This window comes from Triturus cristatus, chromosome 2_2 (genome assembly GCF_964204655.1).
Source record: "Triturus cristatus chromosome 2_2, aTriCri1.1, whole genome shotgun sequence".
In the NCBI taxonomy this organism is placed as follows: Eukaryota; Metazoa; Chordata; class Amphibia; order Caudata; family Salamandridae; genus Triturus; species Triturus cristatus.
Genome location: NC_140582.1, coordinates 1,050,059,433 through 1,050,086,869, shown reverse-complemented (window position 1 = coordinate 1,050,086,869; position 27,437 = coordinate 1,050,059,433). Strand labels below are relative to the sequence as shown.

The following is a 27,437-nucleotide window of genomic DNA, read 5'->3' as shown; positions in this document are numbered from 1 at the left end:
CCAATACTTTTTCCTCAACAGTAGGCATGTGATGTGAAGTTGTGGCCAACCCAGGGTCCGCCTGGGCACTCAAAGTAATCGGGAGTGGTGAGTGGCCATGATAAGCTACAAATATGTATGAGATAGCTACGTACCTCGATGACATAGCTCTGGAGTGGCTGTCACTGGGACGAGAATATTTAACTCAACCTATAGTGGTGGAGGAGGGGCGAGAGGCTATGCGAACACTCCCTAATGTCAAGGCGCCCGGTCAAGATGGCCTAAAAAGTGAATTCTATATAGAGTTTGTGGATCTGGCTTTGTCTCACCTACAGGCGCAAAATGAGGAGGCTTACACCAAGCAGATACTTCACCCAACTCTTCGAGAGGCCCTTATAGTTATGCTCCTAAAGCTTGAGAAACAGCCTGAATATTGCGAATCCTATCGTCCTCTCTTGCTCATTATTATAGACACTAAAATCTTACTGACAATGCTAATCAGTAAGCTTCAGCCACTGTTGACAAACCTTGTTCACCCAGACCAATCGAGTTTTGTCCCAACTCATTCTACAGCACACAAACTGTACATGATATTTGCACTGCTACACCAACTCAATCCCAACCTGGAGGCAGCGGTGGTATTGTTAGATGCCGCTAAAGCCTTCAATTCCATCGAATGGACCTACACGTTCACTATCCTGAGTCGTATGTGGATACCTGAATTATTTTTGAAGTGTATGATTCTACTGTATACGACCACGGTGGCTAGAGTAACAATTAATCAGCACACATCGGAACTGCTGCATATACACCGGGGCACGAGACAGGGATGCCTTCTACCCACACATTATTTTTACACTAGCCCCTGAACCTCTAGCACGTAGTCTGCCAGATACACACCGATTCTGCACTGCGATTTCAATTGAGGAAGATTGGCATATCTCTCTATGCGGATGATATGGTCCAATATGTCCGTAATCACAGGTTGCACTTGTTGCCACTCCTCCGGGAATATATTAGTTTTGAACGGTGCTCCGGTTTGGGCATCAACTGGGCAAAATCAGTGATAATCCCTCTGACATCCAGTACGAAACCACATGTTCCCTGGCAGTTGAGGAACAGGATGTGCACCCTACCCCGCTCAGGCCTATTCTGCCGTATAGGCATACAGATGTACCACGCACCGAAATTAACACAATACAATGTACAACGTCTGCCTAGCAGGCACTTGGGGCACGGGACCATAAGCTACCTCTTTATGCTCCTAGGCTCCCCTTGTGTCATCACCCAGCACTATCAGCCACTCAGGAAGTAGGAGCGCTTGCTCTTCTAAAGAAAGCGGGTAGGAGACGATTAGTGATTTGAACCCCAAAGGGCAATTCATTAATCTCACAGACCTGACAGCAACACAGAGAAAGTCACCCCTATTTACATTTCCATGCTATCTATCGCCTTAGATCTGCTATAAAGGAACTATTCCCCTCGTTCCCCAAAGAACCCCACACTCAGCTCCACACGCCGACACCTAGTTAGTAGACTATACAATATGGCTCAGGAAGATCGGCCGTCCACCCTTAACTGTACGCTAGACTGCTGGAACACTGCCCTAGAATCCCCACTAACATTGGAAGACTGGGGATTTTTATGTCCAACTGCACTTTGCGAATAACCCATTTCAAATTTTTGCAGCAAATATACTATACCCCTGCTAGGCTGTTCAGGTACAAGTTGCAGTGAAATACATGAGGTGCGGGACATCAGATGCAGACATTATGCACCTACTTTGGGACTGTACCGTAGTCCAACAGGTGGTGCGGGACCCGAAGTGCATGACGCTGGACTCTGTGGAGAGCACCCCCCAGATGTGTCTGCTGGGCATGGTCAAGAAGCTTCAACACTTGAACCGCAGGTCTATGGTGGTGCTGTTTTTGTTAGCAAAACGACGAATGGCCATACACTGGTAAAGGGCACCTAAACAACAACAATGGCAACCCGGACATTATTTATTGTAAAGACCAATTAGACACCTATGCAGAGGAGAGACCGATGCCACCACGCCCCAGAGACATTTGGGCATCCCTTACAGCTCATCTACTGTTAAACCCTGACATGATTTAACATACTGTATGTAATGGAGATGTGGCCGGATGGTGAGGGAACCGTAATTACAGTACTGGAAATATTATTAATATGTTATAACTGCACTGTATGTTTTAGATATGAAACAATTGATAGAACATTGTTACTTTCCTGTTATGTATGCTGAAATTTCAATTACAAAAAATATGTGCCAAGACTTACTTGTTCCCAATCACCCTTCTTTTCCACCTTACTCCATCTTATCACTCTAACATTATGTCTTTGTGCATATTGTACTTGATAATTCTTGTCTCTCTCCCTCTCTCGAACAGTGTTTCTCCAACTACGAATGTGTTGTTCTTTCCATCCTGGCCGGAACAACTGTCGTACACGGCACTCTACCCTTCAATACATTATCCTTTTTCTCTGTTGAAACGTTTCACCAAACCATTTTCTCGGGGATGATACGCAGCAGTCCTATGGTGTTTGATGCCCTGTTTTATTTAAAAAGATGTCAATTTCACTAACATAAACTGTGGGCCATTGTCGGTAACAATCACGCCTGGGCAGCCTTCTCGTCTAAACACCTTTTCACAAAAACTAATGACCTGTGAAGATAGCACTTCTGTTAAAAACATTATCTCTGGTCATTTGGAAAAATAATCTATCATCACAATAGCTTACCAACTGTCTATACCCAGACACGCATACGGGTCACACATATCAATGGGAACCTTTTGCCATGGTCTCACAGGAAACTCTACAGGTTCAATAGGTGTATCTGACGACATGTGAGGCTTATCACTACAAATGCACGCACAAAGTTTCTGACACGTCTCTCTATATATTTATCTGTATCAGACCATCAAAAATCAGTATGTACTCCTCTTTTCATGGCTGACATACCTCCATGCCCTTCATGCAATAAATTGAACAAACTTATACGAACAGAAATGAGCACCATCAACCTTCCATTTCTCATTACAATTCCATTCACAACTGCTAATTTGTCCCACATGTTCTTGAAGTTTTTCAAATTTTCAAAAGTTGCAAGGTTTGATCTTCCAACACCGCAGCCCTCCACAAGATTCCTTTATATCAGCTACCATCGAACCATCATCATCCTCATAATCACCCCCATCTAGTGGCAGATGTGAAAGACAAACTGCATTAAAATATTTAATACAGGTACGTATTTAATGGAAAAAGAAGGATTTTGCGAATGAAAGCCATTTGGCAATGAGTGGTGTTGCTCTCCTAGCACCTTTTTGTGGAGAACAAATCAATAAGCGGCTTATGATCTGTGTGTAACTCAAATTGTGTTCCCCACACAAAGTTCTTAAAATGATGTACATTCCACCAACACACTAATGCCTCCTTCTCAACAGTAAAGTACATAACCTCGGCACCTTTAAGTGTCCGTGAGGCAAATGCCACTACCCTCTTATTACCATTTTTCGGCTGCATTAACGCTGCCCCAAACCATATTCACTGACATTGGTGACTATGATAATCTTATTTTTGGGTCTAATGGCCTTAATGCAACCTCCTTAACTGATGGCTTTTTTCACCTCTTCAAAGCTTCATTGACACGCCTCCGTCCAGTGATAGCCCACTCCTCATCAGAGCATGTAATTCGTGCACCTTCTCAGCAACACATTCAACAAATTTTGAGTAATACTGCGCAAGGCCGAAAAAAAGTGCAACTGATCGCAATTCACCGGTAAAGGTGCCTTCTCTATGGCTTCCACTATTTTCACCTTTGGTTTCACCCCCTCACTCGACAACGTTGGTCCAAGATACTCTACCTCATGCACTTCAAATTCACATTTCTCTAAACTGATTGTCAATCCAACATCCTCTAGTATACTTAACACCTACTCTAAAACTTAATTTTGTTGACACCCCAAATTAACACCTCATCTTGAAAAACTAAAACATTACACCATCCACTTAGAACTCCTTGCATGACCCTCTGAAAAACCGCTGATGCTGAAGCTAAATGAATTGCGGATGAATTGATATGCCCCTTCTGGAGTCACAAAAGACGTCAGATGCTTTGACTCGTTGTAAAGGAAAGGAACCTGGTGGTATGCACTTGACAAATCTAATGTAGTTAAATACTTGGTCCCATTTACACTCATTTAGCATCTCATCAATGCATGGCAGAGGATGCCTATCCATCCAAATACAATCATTAAGTTCTATATGAACCACACATATTCTCAGTTTGCAGTTAGATTTTCGAGCCAAAACTATAGGACTAAGCCACTCTGAAGACTCAATAGTCTCAATGTGCAGTTAGATTTTCGAGCCAAAACTATAGGACTAAGCCACTCTGAAGACTCAATAGCCTCAATGACTCCAGCATCACACAATCTCTTCAACTACCCCTTCAATTGTTCCTGTAAAGCTAAAGACACTTTACACACTTTGTGTACTTTAGGTATTGTGCTTCTCTTCAACACAATACGATATTTAAACTTACGCAAACAACCTAACATTTCAGCACTCCACTTATTAACCACTTCATCACATGTAAGCAGTACCTGGTCCAGGTGATTTGGATCAAGAATAATACCCAAAGCCTGTTGCTCTTCGCACTGCAATGACTTTCTGCTACACTCCACCACGTAAACCTTCCCCACAGCTGTCCCGTCACAATTCTCTAAAGTCACATTAAAATAACCCATAACAGGTCATTTTTATCTACAGTATCCAAACGGTTCTACGTGAGTGGGAAATAACTCACAGTTTTGCAAACGTTCCCATGTTGCATTATCTATCAAAGTAAAAGGTGAACATGAATCGGCCCACATATTTACTTCCCAACTATTTACCTTAAGTACACATTTTAGATAATAATAAACATTTTCACTTTTGTTTTGCCATTCTCTGGCATGGTCACTTCACACACTATCAAAACTTCCATATCGCTATTGTCATTGTCAGATCTTTGTTCACTGACAATTTCTTTCTGGCCCCCTACCAAGTTGCGTTTCTCACCAATTTCCATTCTGCAAACACATGAAAAATTAGCCAACGTTTTACATTTAAAACATCTAGCCCCGACAGCCGGACATGCACTTGATTCCGCCAAATGTCTTATACTCTCACACCTGTAACAATTTTTTTTCTTGATGTCAACATGTGTAATTTTTTTTAACCTCCTTAAACTTAGCATTAACTACATAAGTTTTAGACTGCTCTTCTGTTACTCCTATCTTACACTTGCTCAACTCCTTTACATAATGAGATGTATTTCCTAGCCGTCGTGCTACACAAAGAGAATTCTCTAATGACGGATCTTTCAACCCTGACAATTTTTCTTCTATCTTCAGATTACACATTCTATTGATCATCTGATCTCTGATGATTTCCTCTTGTAAATTTCTAAACTTGCATGTAGTACCTAATGTTCTCAACACCACTACATATTGTTTTCAATGGTTTATCCAGGCAATTGATCATGTGGAAAAAACTTGTGTCTCTCCACCACCGCACTTACTTTCTTTCCAAACTTTTCCTCCAAGGCTTTCATTGAACTCACATACTCATCCCCAGAAGGCTCATCTACATCTGATACTGCTTCACCCTCATCTTCTCCTCTCCACATGGGTGATGTTTTTAACACTTTCCTATCTTACACACCTAAACAATGCTTAAACAAACTTAACTTCCTCTTTGTCACAAATACATCCCCATCAGTAGACCTGAGATAAGTCTCAAAAGCTTCTCTCCAATCTCCCAGCAATAATGGGAGAACAAGTATCCTGATAAAACTCGGGTGGAACTGTTATGTTTTGAGTTGACATAGCATCAGGGATGTGGAATTCCTATAGCCCGACACCCAGGACATATTGCTTGGGATCAAGGGCAACAAGTTTTCATGTGTGTTTTGTCCTTGGGACAAGTAGGCCAAACTCCCTGCAGCAAAAAACCCTTTGGCTTCCAGTTTTCAGTACCACAATATGCATCAAGGAATGGCACTATCTGTAGTCAAGGTAATATTTGTGCCCATGTGTTAATGCTGTTCAAACTTGTATTTATGGTTCATTAATGCAAAGCCTTTATTATTAGGGTGAGCGATCTAAGTAAATGTTGTAAGCTCGGACTGTACTACTTATTGACAGTGGTTCCAGTCTAAAAATGTGTACACACGTTTTCTGAGTTTAGCAATATGAGGCTATGTATAATGCTCCCAGAATGCTCTGTGATTAGATGCAAATATTTGCAAAGGCTTGAAAGCAAGATTGACGAGTCTTTGCTTTCAAAATGAATTGTTCACAAAAAAAGCAAGTAGGGAAAAAAGACATTTGGCTAAACTACTATAACATTTTAAGTACCATTTGTTTGCAACATCATTTAGTAAAAAGTGTTGATGTATGCTAGTATTTCCCAAAAATATTCATAACGGAAAATCAGTGTAACCAGTTTCAATAAGATTTTGGGAAACATAAAAATAAACATGAATTGGCTAAGCCAGCAGGTCTGTAATTGATTGGCAGCGTTTTGGTTTTGTCAAAGTCTGACTTGGTTTGGCATGGTTTTGTAAAACCAAATTGCTGTGGCAGCTACCGGGCCCTCACCATTGGCAAAAGCAAAAATAGTTTTGGGCCTCAAAGAGCACACATTAGTTCCTGGCACTAAACAAAACTACTTTGTGTGCCGGTATGCTCCTGGTGAAAGAGCAGAATGCTGTCACTCACAGTGAAGCCAGCAGATAGACAGAGAGAGAGGGATATACAGAATTTTATTAAACGCAAAAGGCCATGGCTAACGCCAGGCCTAATTAGGGGCCAAATATTAAAGAAAGTCTCAAAAGTGCACCCATGGTATATGTCCTTGTATTAAGTGCAGATATACAACTTTCGGGAATTCACAAAAAGTTACAGAAGTAGGCCAGGAAACAGTACTCCTAGAAAGTATTTGTGAACTGCACTTTAGCATGAGAAAATATGCATGTGTAGATTTGCTCATACGAAAATCTGAGTGTTTGCACGTTCACTTTCCCTCCAACAACTTTTTCCCAAAACCTGGAAGAAGTTTCACATCTCCCATGGTCAAGAGTGAAGTTCCAACCTTTCTCAGTATGGGAAAAGATTAGAGAAAAGTTGGTGAAAACCCTTAAAACATGCAAGTTAGTAGGTTTGCACAGACTCAAAAAGGCATTCCAACCCTGGAACTATTGCTTACAATTACCTTCAGCCCCAGTATGTAGATCTGGGGAAACGTGGCAACATAAGGGAATGGCTAGTATTCAAACCCTACTATGGTATGAGCCCTGGCATAATCTGAGAGCTATATCAGTGATCTTATAAAATGTGATGCTGCCATATTTTGTTGCCACATTACATGGCACAAAAGGTACAAGTGGATTTTATTACAAGACAAGCAGATTTGTGAAGCAACCTGCCCCATGGACAAGTAGATATTTTATTAAATTCCACACCCCTGTAGCATACAAATTTTAAACAAGCATTTTCAATGCAATTGGTCTTGCATTATTAAAGTTTGAGCTGTTGGCATTGCTAATAATAATGCAACACCAATAGCAGCTCAAAGATTCAGTAATGTGAGACCTATTGCATTGCATTTGTTTTTTTTGGTTGTTTTTTTTTATATAAGGTGTGTATTTATGTTGCATTGAGTACAGTGTAATTATGTGTTGTGTTATTATGTGGCACAGAGTGGTATTGTGTGGAGTGTATTTATCTTGCATTAAGTAGAGAGTAATTATGTGACGTGCAATTATGTAGTACTGAGTGGTATGTGGAGTGTATTTATGTTGTATTGAATACAGTGTAATTATGTGATGTGTAATCACACAACCACACACACACAACCACACCCATAACCACACCCACCACACACAACCACACACACAACCACACAACCACACACACACAACCACCACAACCACACACATAATCACCACAACCACACACACAACCACACGCACACTCAACCACACACACAATCACACACACACAACCACACACAACCACACACACAACCACGCACACACAACCACGCACACAAAACCAAACACAACACACACACAACCACACACACACACAACCACGCACACAACCACACACACACACAGCCACCCACACAACCACACACACACATACAACCACACACAACTTAAGGGAATTGGGTAACGGAAAGAGAAAGAACTCTATCCAAAATCACACGTTTTCAGTCCAGTCAGAAAGTATGACTTAGCCACAACAATAACTTGTTTTGTAGCTGAGCAGATACAGTCAATTATTTCAGTAAGCCTGACGCGACATTAGAAAAAGAGAAGTATAGTGCAATTATTAGGCACGCATTGTTTACCTTGTAACTGCGTAAATATTTGCTGCACATTTTTTTTACCTTGTAATCGCCTTCATTTATTTTACCTTGTAACAAAGTAAATATTTGCAGCGCATTTTCAGTTACTTTGCCTTGTAACCGCCTTCATTTATTTTACCTTGTAAAGCCACAAGTACAGCGATCGCGGAACCGAAAGCAATTGCTTTTGAAAGCAGAGACAGCCGCCAATGGTGCGCGCGCGCGCGTCACAGACAGCCATATGCTTTTAATTATCACGCCTGTGTCTGGGCACGATAATTGAAACCAGATAGGCTTTAGTGCGCGTAACAGACACCAATAGGCCGTGGGCGGAGCGATGCGCCCGCCTTTGGCCTATTGCATGCTCTGTCTAAAAAATATAGCCACTAAAAGCCCAATAATAGAAGACAAAACAAAAAACACACGCACAAGCGTGTACGATTCCAGGGTCCATTTCTTAACCCCGGACAAAAGGACTCTCGCTGCGCAAGCACTGCTGTGCAGTGCAACGCTAGGCGCGAGACCTAAAAACAGACTAAAATAAGAAAAGTAATCACTGCCATCTATTTAGTCACAGTTCAAAACAACAAATTTAAATAAAGTTGTCATCGTTATCCTCCAATATTATCTTGCTCTTTAGTTCCAGTCCTCTCACATCACCATCAACAGTAAAAACATGGCTTCTCCGGTCCTTCTTCTACCTTCACACACAGAAGTCCTTTTGTTACTACGGCATTCGCCTTCACAGAGAGCATGCACCCTACTTCCTCCTAAAGGCACAAAATAAGGAACATCACAGGGCATAGCGCATCCCCTGAATAGGCTCTCCATTTATCTCCAACAAGTAAGGTACACAGACAAAAAGAATGGGAACGCTGCCTTCAATACAGCATTCTACAATGCCATCAAGACTTCCCATGATACTCTCCTTCTCAGCATTGTCTCGAGGCCACACACAGTTCGCCCAGCTTAAAATGCTCAGTACGGTCTCACGACCCCAACAATACACTCCTTCTGAGCAATGCTTCGTAGCAGTGTGCAGTTTGCGTGGCTGCAATTATTAAGCGGTCTGACGACGCAATGTTCATACTAGGCAATTATGGCAAATATCCTCTGATTCCCCTAATGGACAAAACTCGCTTAGGCCAGTGTGGCTTGCGAATTACACTGAAACCACCTTCTTTTCACACATCTGATAATGATGCAAAGTTCAGTTGCACTGTCTGCCACTCCTCTCTCGTGACTGTTACCTCCCGAAAGTAGATAGCTGGGAGGGGCCGTACGCTGTCCACCACTTCAACATGTCAAGCATACCATCCTCATTGTCACTTTTACAAAGTAGAGATTCTCCAAAAGGGTGACAGAAGATGTCATTTTATTGTTACCAACATAACACAAAGACCCCTGGCAACCCTCTCTCCTGCCTCCTGGAACCTCACCCACATCATTATACAACTTCCCTCTCTGATGAAGCAAGCAATGATCCAGAATACACAACAGTACTGCCTACAGAATAAGACATTGGTCTATGCATTGACTTGTGATCAGTTACTCTGCAAAGCATGCACCCTCAGTGACAACTTCCGAACCCACTTGGTTTTGAGGCAAAATCCCAGATAAAGGGCTGCACCTTATGATGAGGAAGGCAGCCTTTCTAATGCATATTAAAACACATGTCTTGAAAATGCAGATTTGTTCATTGCTGTGTTGCTATTAGTATGGCTCTGTCAGGTTCAGGTAACTTTAGGCTTTGGTCTTGAGCATTCTGTAACAAACACGAGTAAGTGGGATCATCAGTAAGGTAGCTGTAGTTAATATTGTGTGTAAATTATTCGTTTTAAGTGTGTTGTAATGGTCAGTGTTAAGTGACATCTAAGGGATTGGTATGTGCAGCTTTGAGTATGTTTGTGAGGTTTCAGTGTTTTTCTTAGTATCCACAGTATTCTTTTAAATCTGTCTATTGTGAGGTGTTTGGTAGAAGTTGGTTTACTGTGTTATGTGTTGTCTTCGAAAGTACTATTGTTTAAAAAAAGTGTTGTGTGTTGTGAGCTTAGCAAGGTTCAACTATATGGTGCCTCTGAGCTGTGTTGGGTGAGAGTAAGTTGTTTTGGCTAATGTGTTTTGTTAAGAGATTGTAACCAATTGCAATTTTGGTAGGTACTGTAGTCAACTTGGTTATACATAACTATATGTAAAACCAATTTTGTGCTGAATGTGCCATTAGTTTTCTGTAGTATGCTGTTTTTTCTAATGCAACATATTGTTTTGTGCAAAGCGACTTTTAGTACCGGTCGCACCCGCTCAACTCTGAACTTTCCAGTGTAACTCCAGGAGGTGTGCACAACTGAGGGTGTTGTTTATTGTCATGCGTGCTGTTGGGAGCTCACTAATACCCAACAACAAATAAATATCTAAACTGTGTTGGATGAGTGTGACGTTCTGACGTGTTATTTTGAGGGTTTTTATTGATTTGTGAAAACAGCTGTGAGTGTAATGACACCAACCTATATGGTGTTTCTTTACAGTGTTCAATACATGCTTGGTGTTCTGGTAGTGTTTCTTGTTGGATGTAGGGATATATCTGTAGGTGTTTTGCAGAACAGAACAACACTTAATTTGGAGAATAAAAGGCGAATCCATCCAAGACATGCACCAGCCTGATTTCTCATGATTCACCAACCCTACTCTAAAACTTCACCAAGCAGCCCTCCTTAGGCAAGCAGTTATTATGCAAGTGGTTACGTTACCCTGAATCCAGCCTTCCAGGCTAAAAAGCTCAGCTGGTATGGCCAGCATAGAATTCCAAGAAACACAGGCATTTTCCCTCTCCCTAAAAGGACTACAGTGCCATTCCCAATTTCTGTGCCTTAGTTTCCAGTATGAAGACCAGATGATAGACGGAATGCTGAACAATGCAAACATTCACCCACAGTCACAGATCTGAATTTAATCCATTGTTGTTTTTTCTTACCACACTACCCCAGTTTCGACCCAGCCATATGTGTTTCCAGTCCAAAGATTACCTGGCTTGGCAGTTCGGGCTGGACTGTTCCCATGAGGAGCAGGGTGAACGCTGATTTGCATATGGCCGGGTCCAAGCTGAGGTTGCACAATGAGCAGATGAATGATGGATTTAAACCCGATCTCTTGACTTGGGGGGAATGTTTGATTTGTTCAGCACTTTGTCCATCATTTGTTTGTGGAGCAATAGTTTCCAGTATGGCAACAGAGAATGCCCTGTAAGGTAATTGGTAGTCAGTAGTTTCAAAGCAAAATCATGTATCTTTTGATTTAGGATACATGGCAATGCTCTGCAGCTCATTTAATAGCCATGAAAAATCATTCCTAATATGCAGCAATACAGATCCAAAAACAGATACTTTACATTTTTATATATTTTAGTACCACCTAATCAATTCCGACCAACAACTTGCAAAAAGGTGTTGCGTACATAGAAAACGTCACTAGACTATCATTTTAATCTGCTCGCAAAAAAATGAGTTTTGAAACAATTTATAAGACAATTCAGACATGTAGGTAGTAACACTATAAATATATAGGTAGTCTCCTGTCGTCTAAGGAAGCATTGTGGGTACAGAGATTGAGAACTTGGACATGCTGAGGACCTTATGATCTGCAGAGTGCTATGCTAAGAGTTGAAGGAGGCAATATCAGATCTCTTGAACTAACACAAAGAAGTCAATGAAAGCCAGCTAGGAACAAGTCCTAACATGCCCCATTATCCGCCTCCCGGTTTGACTGCTGTTATGCTAACTGCAAAATGTGCAGCAAACCAGTGACAGATAAGGTTCGGGCTCGTGCGTGCTGAGAGCCGCGTGCCTTCACTGGTTCCAGGGCAGAGGGTTTTTTACTTGATGGTACAGATTACCTCACAGATCGGAGACGGGAGCATTTTTAAGATTCCACCACACATCTTGTACTAAAGCACTTTTACAGAGAGTTCACAAACAGGGCTGCTTAACTAGACACTTACCTATGTTTTTCAAGTTCATTGTGTGACGACCTGTTTAAATAAAAAAGAAACACATTTAGGTCACGAGATTTAACCTACACTATCAAAGCATGTCATGTCACATTAGATATGCGAAATATGCTGCATACTATCACACCATAGCCCATCCCTTAGACACCTGGCTTTGAATGAAGTCTCTTGTAGTGCTGGTAAGCCATCTCATAGTAAATATGAGCTTACAAAACAATTTAACAGAACAGAAGACTCAGAAAAGAGGATTTACATCGCTATTAAAGAAATCAGTCAAATACTAATATTACGGTATTCCCAATATAATTTTAAGGTCACACAAATCAATTAATACATAAGAATATCCTACAAACGAATGTTTTATTTGAATATGTACCCATGTGTAGTATTTGTATGACATTGCTGACACCTTCATCCTGTTCTAAGTGCTCAGAGCACAGGGCCTTGAAAAAGACTGCACCTGTCGGGCTAAAGCAAATAAATAAGACTTTGGCGAACGTTTCAAATGTGTGGAAACAAAATACATTTATAAGATCCTGTTAATATAAACACAGGTATTTTGAGGATCATAAAATGGCAAACTAAATATCCAGCACTCCTTTTGGTTAAACAGCACAACTGCATGGCTCTTTGAGCTGCAAAACCTCTTCTAAAATAATTAGGATTTTACTCTTTTGTTTACCGGAGAATCTGTATACTCGGTGGAGTCTGCAGGCATACCATTGCATCTGAACAAAATTTCAACAATGCATCAGTTGCTTCTCTAAAGCAGAGCAAGTTGCAATGTGGCATAGTGAATTTACAGCTATTTTGGACCAAGGTAAGTGTGGTGACGACCTCGTAGACCCACTTTAGTTCTCCTTTTAGTTTTACATTTAACATATTTTAGCAGACTTTGTTTTAGCCTTGTTACCTCTTACATATTTTATTTCCACAATAGGATTCTAAGTAACAACGCACATGCTGCTTGTATTTAGGATTGGAATCAACCAACAGGAGATCACCCGTATACACAGTTGAGACCTAGGTGGTAATAGTATATAACAAAAAAACAATGTCTCAACAGGTAATGTTTAGAAGACCATTCAATAAAACATGCACATCAAGTTGCAAAGAAAGAAAAGAGAGGCTCCAGGGTAGGTAAGAGATGTAAGGAGCAATCTGTATTAAAGACAAATTAAAAGCAAGAGAACAGTATCAGCATTGTTTACTGTAAATGTGGGCATAACCCGAAAAAACTTGTCCACATGAGTGCTTGTGGGACAAACGGTGAGCGGCGCAAGTGACAAATGACACAGCGAGGAACGGCGCAGAGTAAATACAATTAACAATATATATACAAGGTACTTTCTGGTTCACGATTAATTTTAACAAGAATTGTTTTACACGGGAAAGACAATTTCGTGAACAGTAGATTTGTGCCAAGAATTGCACTGGAAGGTCAACGGCGTTTCGAACTTGAGTTAAGGTCATCTTCAGGACCAGGTTACTGTTAGTTTTCGTGCTGTACATAAAGGGAGAAAGGGAGAGGCAAGGATTGAGGTAAGCAGGGAGTGGGGCATAGTAAAAGGTAAAAAGAATTGAAGTAGGGGAAGAGCGAAGGTGCCTGACCTTGACGTGGATCCAGGGAAACAAATTCCTGGGAAGGAGCAGGGACCAAGGTGGATAGTCATCCGGTGTACTGCAGTGAGCTAATCTATCTGTGGTGGGGGGGGGGGGGGGGGGGGGGAGGGGAGAAGGAGGGGAAAAGGGGGAGCATAGGTTGGTGGAGGGCCAATGCAGGAGGCAAGATAAGTGCAATGCCTGAGAAGTCTGGGTAAAAAGCAGTTGGTAGGACTCACCAGTCTGCTGGAGGAACGTGGACTGTTGTAGATTTAGGTGGGGGACTGATACGATCCAGTGTGGGGATAACAAATGCCTTGGGAGTTGCGCCGACCCTGCGTCAAGCAGAGGGCGTCCGGCGGCTGAGTGGAGGGTAAAAAGTTGGAGTTAACAATAAGACCACACGAGGGGCAGGGGAGTCATAAGGAGATATGTTGCAAGGTACTGACCTGAAACGTAAGTATTCATCAGGAATCACTTGGGGGCATAAGATCTGGCGGGATCCTCATCCGGATCAACCTTGTCCTCGGCCTGAGTCCGAGTGAGAAGGAAGTGGTTAAACCGTCGTTGACCAAATGTATGAATTTGGTTGTCGTAAACAATGTTGTTCCTTAATCAATTACATAGTAATTGGATCATATCTTTTAACCATTCTCTTACTTTGTCCTTTAGGCTGTATAATTACATAAAACATTCCCATATGTTCCCTTCTGCTACTTCTAACAACACAGTTGTTTATGATGAACCACCTTTGGACATATCTACCAATTCCTGTTCCTACAGCTCCTGTTTTTCAACAGACTGCTTCTGGTTACTTTTTCGATGTTGATGACTTCTTTTCTGACTCTTCTAATGCTTCACTACATGATGTATGTGACTTTTTTGGTTGAAACGCACTTATCTGATCCCTTCATGGCTTTAAATTTAGATTGACATTTCATTAATTTTCTTGCTTCTTTGGACTGTATTTGTGACTGTTTTCTTCTTGCTAATAAATGGACACTATCTCCTAGAATACTCACCTGCAGAACTGATAGTGGAAGTAATGAAACCTCATTTGTCTTCAAACAAAGTGCGAAGAGACCATTTCAGGTTTTCAAGGGCTTGAAGAATTTGTTTGGGATAAGGTCCCAAATTATAAGTTTGGTGCTACCGAGACACTGCACATACCTTACGCGATTAAGGTTGCAATGGATGTTGTGATCACCCCAAGGTTTGTCTCTGAAGATTGGGATGTAAGAACAGTTAACTCAATGCTCTCAGAGCTTGAATATTATACTGTATTTGAAAGTGAGGATTTGTAACTAAACTTTGCTAATTACAGAGTAAAGTATTGTTATCATCACTTGGACGTACACAGAGCTAGTGTTCCACGTACATTTTTCAATTTTTCCACAACGGGAACATTGCCTGATCCCCCGATGGGTAGTTCCAAAACATATATGGACAAATTTACATATTTTTCTGGACACAATGCTTTAGATCCAGTTTGCTTTTTTTTTTTTTAAACGGAGCCCTTCACAAGCAGAGAAAATATGCTCACCAAGACAAAACTGATTTATTTATATTCCAACTGGCCCTGAGAGGCTATGAATAATGGAAAGGTACACTTAATTTAAAATCAGTTTGGGGAACTAAAGACTGGCAAGAGCAGGTAAGAAACACCTTGTTCCGAGCCTGCTTGATTCCAAAACAAATGATTTTCTTAAACAAGACAGTGCAGCAAGCCGCTTGCTTGAGTTAAGCCAAAATTAAAGAAATGAACTTGCCCAGTATTCCTTCAATTGCCCGCTTTGATAATTGGCAACACTTATTAAATCACACTGAGGAACAATTCAATAGTATGGTGTAAAATAGTACATACAACTCAACACTTGCAGGTCCTGGCGGGTGGTTACTGTGGCCAGTGGACACAAATGGTTGTTATGCACAGTTTTTGAACTCTACAAAGGGTTTTAAGGCCAGTGTCTTGTTACATTCAGTCCCAACACTCGAGGGGGCATTACCACCTATGCCGTAGGAAAATTGTGCCAGCAATGGCTGTAACATTTCACTCAGTCTGCAGTAAAAAGAACATCTTTCTATCCTTTCGGGGTACATAGATTTGCAATATTTCCTGCTAGGTCCCTAAGTCCCTGCGTTCTAAAAGATTTATTTATGCTACCTATAATGAGATATGTAAAGTGTCACAAATGGAAGCTGCTGTGCATTGAAGGCAAATTGATCAACAAAAGTTTGAGAAAGCAATTGCTGTTGTTGATAATAGCATGAATATGTTGTCAACTCATATTCACAATTTGAATAACATAGTATTGTCAGCTATTGACGTTGTAATGTACACAATTACATGCCTTCTTTATACCATGGGCAGAGTCAGCTTAAGTCAATTATGCAACTGAGCTGGACATTTCAGGTCTTAATATCTCACCTCGTGCCCTGGAGATACTTGACCTCAATAGAGCAATTTCTGCCTTTTCATTTAATACATAGGTAACAATTAATGGCTAAGAAAGATGCAACAGACACAAAGTTAAACATCGTGAAATTAGAACTGTTGCCTTTCACAGTAGCCGAGAAAACATCAGACGTATGGTTAATACATGGGGTGATCTTCTTATCAATATCTATGTTTCACGTTACATCTTGCATGAAACATTTTCTAATAGGTAGATATGAGTCTTTAGGAGAGTTTGAACCACAAAGTGTGGTCATTGGCCTTTGATTACAATCAAAGTTACTCTTCTCTGGTCCACTCACTCATTTGTAAAGGGGTGACCCTTTACGCAGCATGTAATATTTCGAAGCCACTTTGGCGTGTTACTTAAAGGAAGTACCAGCTTCTTCAATTCGTCCAGTCATTAGGTTACTTTAGAACTGAACTTATTTGATGTTGAATGATCAAAGTTACAGTGGGATGAGAGCAGATGTCCCGTATGTGGTTTTGGTCTCTCAGATAGTCACATATTGCAATTCTGTGCTATTCCCCCCAATGCATATGGTTTCGGGAATACGCTTATGACTGTCCATTCAAATCTTGAAGGTTAACTTTGACAGACTGAGCAGACTACAAGCCTTACTGTTTCAGAAGGACATGGCACTGACCTCTACCCAAGAAACCTTTGGATTTACAAGTAGCAAGGTCATCCTCCGAAATACAATCGCTACTGGGCACAACATTGCCTCTCCATTTTGGTGTGGTATATATGTTCAAAACGGTTGGGTCTGGCTGTGTCAGCATGTTTTAGACCATTTTTTTTAAAGTGATTCCGTCCTACATTCATTCAATATTTCTAGCATTTTTAAAAGGCTTACCACTTGTGTTACTCCTGATCTGTGGTCTTTTGGTTCCATTTTTGCTGATACACAATGCTCCACCTCAAGGCCAATTGCTGATGGATTAACCACACATTCAACTGTGTTGTGAACACATCGTATAGATTTTTGGAGTGTTTCTGCTTTATGAACTGAACTGTGACTGGTTCCTAACATTTAGAGGCATGTGGTTTATCTGTGTGCAACCCGTCTTCCACTGTCTGTGGTGCCCTTTCGAGTGTGCACTAGATATCAGCCTTGCAATGCAATTGGTAACATCTATGGACATAAATCTACTGGTGAGTACAAGGAGGACCCATTTTCTGACTTGTCCCATGAACTTGCCACTGCTTTGAGAAGCTTTCTAATATGGGTACACTTCAGGATAACGCGCCTTCAGTGGTGACTGGGGGTGCAGACCACATGTGTTCTCTGGAACTAATTAACAAGGCCATTGTGGAAATATCGTCTGCGGATGACGAATCCTTCCTTCTTGGATTCTCTTGACACTGGAATAAAGGATGACATTTTGGGAGCCTCCTGAGACTGTTTTTCAGCCATTGGTTTTATAAATTGATTTTAATGTTTTTTTCTTTTTTATAACCTTTTCAATTTCCATATTTTTTAGATAATTTTACTTTGCTTGGATTGTTAAAGCGTTATTATGTTTTTTTTTTTTAGATTAGTTTTATGTAGAAGCTGAGTCTTTTCATGGTGAAGGGGAGGGTGTCATGCAGTAATAATAAGATGGAACAGAGGTCTAGGGTTGGAAATGTCCAAGAATAGCTCGATAAATTACTTGCTTTACGTTGAAACTAGTTAACTGCAATAACAAAATTAGAATGCAATGAAGGATTGTTGCATTCCGATTTGATGTGAGAGGGAGAGTTAAGAAACGGATAGAAAAGTCCAGTTCTATACCTGTGTTTTTGTGTGCGAATGAACTCTTTTATTTGGAAGCACACAGGAAAACTGATGAAGCTTCTTGTACTCCATCAAGAGTTGATGTCCTGCAGCATCCCAACAATGGGCCAAGGTGCACTGACCCGAGTGATCCAAAAACACACAAGTCTAGTCCCACTGACATTCACTGTGAATGTACCAGATGCTGGGCCATGTCTACGTGAAAGCTCTGCAGGAAGATCCTAATGCAGGAGCTGTTACAGCCAATAACAAGGCGTTCAAGTGAGCAAGAGGCCTAAAAGGAAGCAAAATCAAGTAATCATTAATACCCACCTTCACCTACTAACTTCCCAGGTAGACGGTTACAAAAAAGGAGTGCAATTAGGGCCACAGTTAAGGGAGAGTAAAAGGAGGGGGATGGTGAAGGGGAGGGGCACCCAGGAAGATTGTGGATTTATGGTTTTCAAGTAAGCAAGTTGGAAAGCATACAGGCAAATCTTGTCAGGTGGGGGGCAATCATCCAGTCTACTATTGAGTGCAAACTAGTTTAACTGTGGATAGAGCTGGCACAATTAACAGGAGTAAAAAACCCAACCCAAATTCCTTACACTGATGAGCAAAATGATGTATGTATATGCAGACCATTTCCTAAACTGCACAACGCACTTATATGGTCTGATATAATAAACTATCTCTAGAATCAGAACTAGAAGTTGAGTTCCTCCCGCAAGTCTGAGCCACCAGCTTGTGGCCTGCCTTGCTCCTTGTAAAGAAACCTCTCTCTAGCAGTGGCACTCTCCGTGTTCGTGACAGTCATTTACAGCCACCATCCTTTGTACTTCTCTAGATAGTGTGCAATGCTGACCAGTAGGAGGCTAGCTATAAAAAAATAAAAATAAAAAAAAACACACTAACAATACCGAGACAATGAAACAAAATCAGGCTGGACGCTCCTGTATTTAGAGTTGTATAATTTAAAAGAGACAGAAAGAGGGGAGAATGAATACCATACACAGGAGACAAGCTTAAAGATTACCAAATTGCACCAAAGTCCAATAGATATGTGTGACCAGAATAAAGAGAGGCTCTGAAAGACTTCAGCTCCCCAACCACATTATTTATAACAGTCTATCTACATCTGCTTTAATCTCCAAGGTGACAAATTGAGTGGTACATAAAGCAAGGAAAAGGGTTAACTGGAACGCCAGTACATACCACCACAACAGGCGAGCAAAATAATATATTACAAAATGCGTAAACTGATCCTCAAACTATTTTTAGATACGCAAACATGGCAGCAGGTAAGCACCAGTTAAAGAATGGCATATCTCATCTCATGAAGAATGGTCGCAACAAGGCCCACTGGGAATTCAATAGATGAGGAGGAGGCAAACACAGCCAGAGTCAGAAGTAAGAAGAAAGATGGTCACCTGAAAAGGAACTAAAAGTGAGTATCAGGATTTAGGATCAGTCGCAAGAACACAGTACACTGAGGCTTCTTCAGCTAACAAATGTCCTGATTCACCTTATCCAAATTCAGGCTCGGACAACTATAAGATCAAAAAGGACAATGATTAGTGCCTAAGCATCAACAGAGGAGAGAACACCCCCCCCCACCCCCAAAAAAAAGAAAAACACCACACACAAACAGAGAGAGAGAGAGAGAAAGAAGGCAACTACAAAAAGATGTCTCTGGCCCAAACAACTAACCAGTTTTGCACACACCAGTAAGAAGGATGTGTACTGGAAGCACAAACTAGAACCACCCGATAGCCACGTAGAATGTTTGTCTGAAGAGGCAAAAAGTGCTTCAAACGAATTAACAGGATCAAAAGCTACCAGGCACTGGTGAAGGGAAAAGGCCACATAGAGGTGCAAATTAAAAAGCTCCTCATAACACAGAACTAAAGGGAGAGATACCAGAATACCTCCAGTAAAAGAATTAATTCAACATTAGCTCGATTGTCAGAACTGTCAGGTGAACTACTGGCAGAATGGGCAAACCAAGAAAGACTTCAAGGAGGCTATACAGCAAAAGGTCTTAACAATAACATTGAAGATCCCCGCATATAAGGATCACTTCAGAAAATCTGCTATGCTTATTTAGGACTTCAATTTAGCTTTCCAGGTGCATTAGAGAGCCTGGGCACAAGGTCTAACCGGTACAAATAAAGACACGCTTTAGAACAAAGCTAGCCTGCATCAAAAAAATACGGATTGCGTTTTACAAAAAGTGCTTACAACTAGCTTTTTCTGCGGAATACTATATTTTTACCTAATCTATTTTACTTGTGAGATGCATAGGAAAACAATACTCCCATCCTGCCATCCAGGTCAAAGTTGTTAGCAGTGGGTGAATAGCATTTTGAATAGGATCTGCTGTAAGTGTACTGGTTCCTTTAAGGGACCAATGCATTTTTATGGAATGGGATCTCTTTTGCATTAGCATGTTAAAACACCAAAATAACTGGATAACAGTGCAACAGAATGTGTTGCATATTTTGACTAACATATTATTTCACTAACATAAGTTCATGGACAGTTCAATGCCGGTGTGCAAATATTGGTGTAGCACTTTAAATCACTTTAGAAGTGAAAGACAAATGCAAATCAGTTCTCTTTACACAAATAACCACCTAGATTAAGGGGCACATTTAAATCACGATGGGAAAAAAGCATTGAGTGGCCAAACTGCAATTAATCAAATGACAATAATTTATTAAATGGGAAAAAAAACTACACCTCAACCCCTCCCGCACCCACTCTGACAAGAGATCTATTCAACTACTATTCAGTCATGAAATTCGGCATCAGATTGCTCCACGACTACCTAAGGCATGAAACATGTTGACCTATAGCATAGACCATAGCTTATTAGTAGGTCTATAGGCGACAGATACACCCTCTCACTTACAGAGACAGGGACCATTATTTCCCAAGTTTCAATGCCACCTTTTTAAGTTCATCAACCAGAAAGATCACATTAAAATATGTTGTGGCATCTGGTTGACAGGTGATTTTATCTCCAGACTTTCACCTATTGTCTCACTTTGTAGGACACAACATTCCCTGCCCCACTGTGCTCATCCGGCAAATTTACTAAAAGCTCTCCGCTAGGCACTGCAGCGCCCGCCTAGTGAGGAGCATAGCCCAATGATGAAGCATGTCACCTTCGGGTGAGTGAGGGCAACTATTCTCAGAGGCACATGCTTCTCAGAGTACCTGCACTCAGGGATAGGGGGAGAGATGTATCAAGAGAGCATTTTGCAGTTTTCAAATAGTGATTTTTACCGAATCGCTATATGGGGATTGCAAAATGCTATGTATGTAGGAATTGCCAAAGATTTAGCAATTCCTAAATATTACCTAATAGCGATTTGGTAAATAGCGAATCGCCATTAGGTAATATGACTCCATTCGTTCCTATGGGCTGAGGTGCAAATGGTTATGCATTCGCTAATTTGCGATTACCAAAGCCAACGGTGCCCAGGCACATACGGACCCCCCTGAAGCACCCCCAAATTTCAATTGCGGCATGTGTGCGCTACATGGCACTTTGAAAAATGAATTGTTGTGCATTTTTCAAAATTTGCACATGGTTACCATCAACTTGAACTTGATGGTAAATAGCGTTTCCTAAATGCATAGTTCCCACTTAGGAAAGGCTTCTTACATGTGCATAAGGGATACGCAAATTGCGATTCCCTAGTTGCATTCTCAATTTAGGTAATCACAAATAAATTGCATTTACCTAAATTGCGAATACAAAGCATTTCTGACTTCTCCCTCGGACTAGACACTACATTTTTGCTGCCACCATCTGAGCTGGACTCCACCTCCAACCCAGCCAAGCTCACCCTCTGAGCTAAACACTTTTCCTTTTTGGTGGCTAAGACACTCATGGCCTCAAGCCTCTCAAGCTCAATATCAAGCTCTCTCATACTCAATTCATGTGCCAAAAGCAACTTCCTTTCTTCCAAGGCACGGGCGTTCTTGCTCTCCTCTGCCTTTACTCTCATGACCTCCAATTCATGATCCCTGGCCCTTTGCCTTTCCGCCAAATCCTCTGGAGAAAATTTCCAGGAAGAATGATTGCTGTCAGCCCTAGAGGCTGCTAACCCAGCAGGCCAATCCTAGGATCTGAAATGGCCTTCTGGCACACCCCCATCCACATCTGCATTATCTGTCTCACCAGCTTCTTTGGCCTACCACTAGGCCCCTAAGACCTTCTGTAGCTCCTCTTTCCTAGAGTTGCTCCTCATGGGACATCCAAAGCTCCTGCAGAACTGCTTGAGTTGCTCTACTTTGTAACTACTTAACATTTCAATATCAAACTCCAATTCTATAGCCTCACTTGCTGGTTTACACATGGGTCAGCTCAAAAATAAAACAAAAATAAACAGTATGCGGTTGCATAGTGCTTTTCGCTAAACTAGTGATGTACACCCAATCACTGTGGGTCAAGTACAAATACAAGTTCAAATCCCACTGCTGCCACTAATGTTAGAAAGGGGGGTCTCTAGTTGGCAGAGGTAGGTACCTTTGTCCAAATAGGGAGCCCTGCTTCTAGTCAGGGTATGGAGGATACACACTTTAGATAACCCCTGCTCACCCCCTTGGTAGCGTGCACAAGCAGACAAGGCTTATCCCAAAGGCAATGTGTAAAGTATTTGTACCAACACTCACAGTAATATAGTGAAAACACCACAAATAGACACCACACCAGTTTAGAAAAATAAAATATCTTTATCTAAACTCAAAAATCCAACATACACAGTTAAAAATATAACTTTCAAAAGGTTTTAGCAACTGAGTCCACCGAAAACTATGGGTGTGTGATTTCTTGCAAAGACAAAATTCACCAAGCCAAACAGCAGCAGCGATGGGAAGCGTCGAAAAACAAAGCGATGCGTATATTCCCGAGACCTTCGTGGATGCGATGGGGCAGTTCTGCTGGACACAGGTGAGCGCTGTGTTGGGTCCGGTCTATAGGGGGAAGTGATGCGTCGATTCTGAGACAACTACGATCCACGGGTGATGTATCGGGGGTGCGTCTGCGAACAATGCGACGACGTCGAGCGGTGCTGTGTCGGTTTCTTCAGCCGCAATCCCTCGTTGCATCGATTCTTGCTGCGGCGACAGGCGCTGCGTTGATTTCAGCAGCGGCGCAGCGTTGCTGGGCGATCCTTCTCGCACGAAGAGCGATGCATCAATTTTCTTGTTGTTGCTTTGCTTCCGGCTCACAGCAGCAGAAACAACCTCCAGAGGCCCCACACAGTCACAGGCACTCCTGGGCAGGCCAGAACCTCCAGCAAAGAAGTTCAAGGGAGCTGGGGGCGAAATCTTTGTGTTCCTGAGACTTCAAAACAGGAGTCAAGCGCTAATCAAGCCCATGCAGACTTTCCTCAAGCAGGGGACACAGCACACAGCAAAGTCCTTCTCCTTTCCTTGGCAGAAAACAGTAACTACAGGCCAACCCCAGACACACAGCAAGGGCAGTTCTTTTCTTCAGTTTTTCCTTCTCTTCTCCTTGGCAAAGATTTTGCAGCGTGAATCTTTCTGGATTCACTATGCTGTGCATTATTCCGCGGTCTGGTGGTTGGGTCCGGAATCGTAGTCTTTCTTTTGTCTTTTGTTGTAGCCCAGGTGGGCGTCGACGTCCCACCATTTGGTATACTTCTCGTGACGTCGGCATGCTTCCTGCGGAAGTCCCACCTTCGGGCGCCATCTTCAGATTCTTTTTTCCGCCGTTGGGTCTGGAGCGTCACCGAGAAGCTCCAGAGTTTTTTAACGAAGAAAGAAAAAGAGCACGAGTTTCATCGAAGGAAAATTAAAGGAGACTACAGACAGGAAGAACATCGAGCCGGGACGACGAAGAAGGAGGAAAACCTCGAAATCTTCGATGTCCAACGGAGAATGTGCACTCAGGGACACTGAGCGCAGGAATGGACAAAACACCTTTTAAATTCTGCCGTAACTGCCACCACAAATACGCGCAGAAGGACCAACATCCGGTCTGCAACCTTTGCCTGCCAGTCGTCCACGAGAGCAAAGACTGCAACGCCTGCTCCGCCTTCACACCGAAGACACTCAGGGTGAGAGAGAGGCAGAGGAGAGCCAACTACAACATGGAAGGCAAGGGTAAGACCCCATCTCTGTACGACCTGGGCCTCTCCACCGACGATGAAGACCACGTCGCCGAGGGACCTGATGACTTCACGGTCGCAGAGACCGATAAGAAGACGTCTGACAAGGTAGGAGAGACGTCGAGCACAAAAACCCCGAAAGGGCCCCGAAAAACAGAGACTGACTCTCGAAAACCAGAGACTAAGTCCTCGAAAGGAACACCGGTGCCAAAAATTTCGACGACCGCGAGTGGATCCAAGGACGAAAGGCCCAGCGGATCCTTCGAGAAGGACTCCCAGGTGCCGAAGGCCGCCAAAAAACAAAGTTCGTCGAAACAGGCCCACGAGGTTGGGCGTTCGACGACGAAGGACAAGGTCGCGTCGACGCAAGCTCCGTCGAAAAGGCCAGCGCTCGGCGCCGAACATGCCTCCGAAATGGAGAAGAAAAAGAGAAGGTTCGAGGCGGAGATGGAGAGCATCCTTCAAAGGAAGAAGGAGTTCGACGAGAAGATGAAGAAATACACAATCCCAACGAAACCACCGACGGTTATCGTCGAGGTCGAAGAGCAGGACGAGTTCGACGCCGAAGAGCAGTCGAAAACTCCCGAAGAAGAGGAAGATGATCTCTACTATGAGAGAGAAGAGGAGGAGGAACAGCAATCGAACTACGGCTCAGCGCCGTCGACGACGCAAGACCTGGAATGGCAGGACCTCGAAGCCGAAAATCCAGAAGAGCCCGTGGAGACTTATCCTTCGAGGCCTTCGCCGCCAGATGATATTGGGGCTTACAACATGGTCGTAAAGAGCGTGGCTGCAGCTTTTGGCGTGAAACTAGAGGAGGAAAAACCGAAAGCGGACTTTTTACTCGAGACACTGCTCCCCATTCAAACTAGGAGCCAGTTCCTCCCCATGCTTCAGAGTGTCATGAACCAGGGGAAGGAGGCGTTCAAGGACCCTGCATCATGCAGATCCATCACACCCAGAACAGAGAAAAAAAATAAACATTCCTCTCAGGACCCTCCATACATCAAGGGATCTGTCACAGCAGACTCCATTATCGCATCTACAGCCAGAAAAAGGGCCAATGTTCCAGCAACAAGGAGAGCAGAAGGATGGACCTCACTGGCAGAAAAATAGAGAGAAACGCTGCAATGCACTGGCGCATGGCGAACTCCAATGCACTACTGAACAGGCACCAGTACCAACATTGGGACGAAATGGGGGACCTCATCAAGCATCTCCCCGAGCAATACCAGCAAAGAGCTTCGCATCTAGTGGAAGAGGGGAAGAATATAGCAAATTCATGCCTTAAAACAGCGTTGGACGGGGCAGAGACATCAAGCAGACTGATGGCAATAGGAATCACTGAAAGGAGACAGGCCTGGCTCAGAATTTCAGGATTCAAGCAAGAGGTACAGAACAACAACCTGAAGACCCCTTTCAACGGAGAAACGCTGTTCGGGGCACCAGTCGATGAGAAACTCACCCAACTCAAAAAAGAGAATGAGACGGCGAGGTCCATGGGGGCCCTGCAATTCAGAGGGATGAGAAGAGGTACCCCGACACGGAGACCTTACGGAAGGGGAGGAAACCAGCCGGGAACGTCACATCAAACATTCCAGCAAGGCCAGCAAGGCGAGGGTCACGGACAACAGGGGCAGCAGAAACAGAACTGGCAGTACCAGCCTCAGGGCCAGTCCTTTCGCAGTAGGGGAAACGGACAAGGCCAAAGAAGAAGAGGGGGAGACCAACCCGCCTCAAAGTGACTTCGCACGGAGGAGAGTGCTCACCCACAACATCCCTCCAAGGGTAGAGCACAAAGGAACCGACAAAAGAGGGTTACACAAACCAAACGCCTACGAGCATGCAACACCGGTGGGCGGCAGACTCAGATTTTTCCTCCAAGAATGGAGAAAAATAACAACAGACAAATGGATACTCAACATCATACAGTACGGATACTGCATAGAGTTGGAAAGGAGACCTCCAAACAAAAAACCAAAGAGAAGGGAACACTCAGGACAAGAGCTAGCACAACTCATAGAGGAAGCACTACAGCTACTCCAAAAGGAGGCCATAGAACCAGTACCATTCAAAGAAAGGAACGAGGGAGTGTACTCAAACTACTTCCTGGTACCAAAGGTGGACGAAATACTAAAGACCCATCCTGGATCTACAATTCCTAAACAAGTACGTAAGGACGCAAAAATTCAAAATGACATCCCTACAAGAATTACTCCCACAAATGAGAGACGGAGACTTCATGTCCACCGTGGATCTCAAAGATGCCTACCTGCACATCCCAATGACCAGGCAGCACAAGAATCTGTTAAGGTTCACCATCAACAAAGATCACTACCAATTCACAACCTTGGCATTCGGTCTAAAGTCCGCACCAAGGGTTTTCACCAAATGCCTTGCAGCAGTAGCAGCGTACCTGCGGAGGGAAGGAATTCACGTGTATCCTTACCTCGACGACTGGCTATTAAAGGCAAGTTCACGCCAAAAATGCGAGGAACACGCACAGCGTGTCACAAGGACACTAACAAAGCTGGGGTTTTCAATACACTGGGGGAAATCATCAATGGAACCAGAACAAGTGAAGATCTTCCTGGGGGCTCTGATCAACACCGTAAAGAGAACGGTGATGCCTAGCGAGAAAAGGACACTAGCCCTGCTGAAGGAGACGCGCCTCTACCAGAAGGGGCGAGCTCTGACAGTGAGAACAGCGAGCAAGATCATGGGGATGATGGCGTCATGCATTCACCTAGTTCCCAATGTACGCCAACACATGAGACCATTCCAGGAATGGCTGCAACAGCAATGGTCACAAGCAAACTGAAGTTGGGAGGATCTAGTGGTTGTAACGCACGCAGTGCAAGAAGAGATAGCATGGTGGAACAGGGAGAACATAACAATAGGGAAGCCCTTAACACCACCAAGCCCAACAGTGACCATCACCAGAGACGCATCCCAGATAGGATGGGGAGCACATATGAACAAGCTCAGAGTGAGGAGTCTGTGGACTCCAGCAGATGCGGTCAGACACATCAACTATCTGGAATTAAAGACCGTACTGCTAGCACTGAAGG

At 42.8% G+C, this 27,437-nt stretch overlaps 1 protein-coding gene across 2 annotated transcripts in view; it reads right to left on the bottom strand.

The window, feature by feature from the left end:
- The window catches only part of MXD4 (MAX dimerization protein 4), a 355,430-nt gene that overhangs the window by 211,204 nt on the left and 116,789 nt on the right, over positions 1-27,437 (bottom strand). For both annotated transcript variants that reach the window (XM_085642548.1, XM_085642549.1), the window contains one exon: positions 12,395-12,424. In XM_085642548.1, the coding sequence (XP_085498674.1) occupies positions 12,395-12,424 (30 nt within the window). The remainder of the gene's footprint in view (positions 1-12,394; positions 12,425-27,437) is intronic.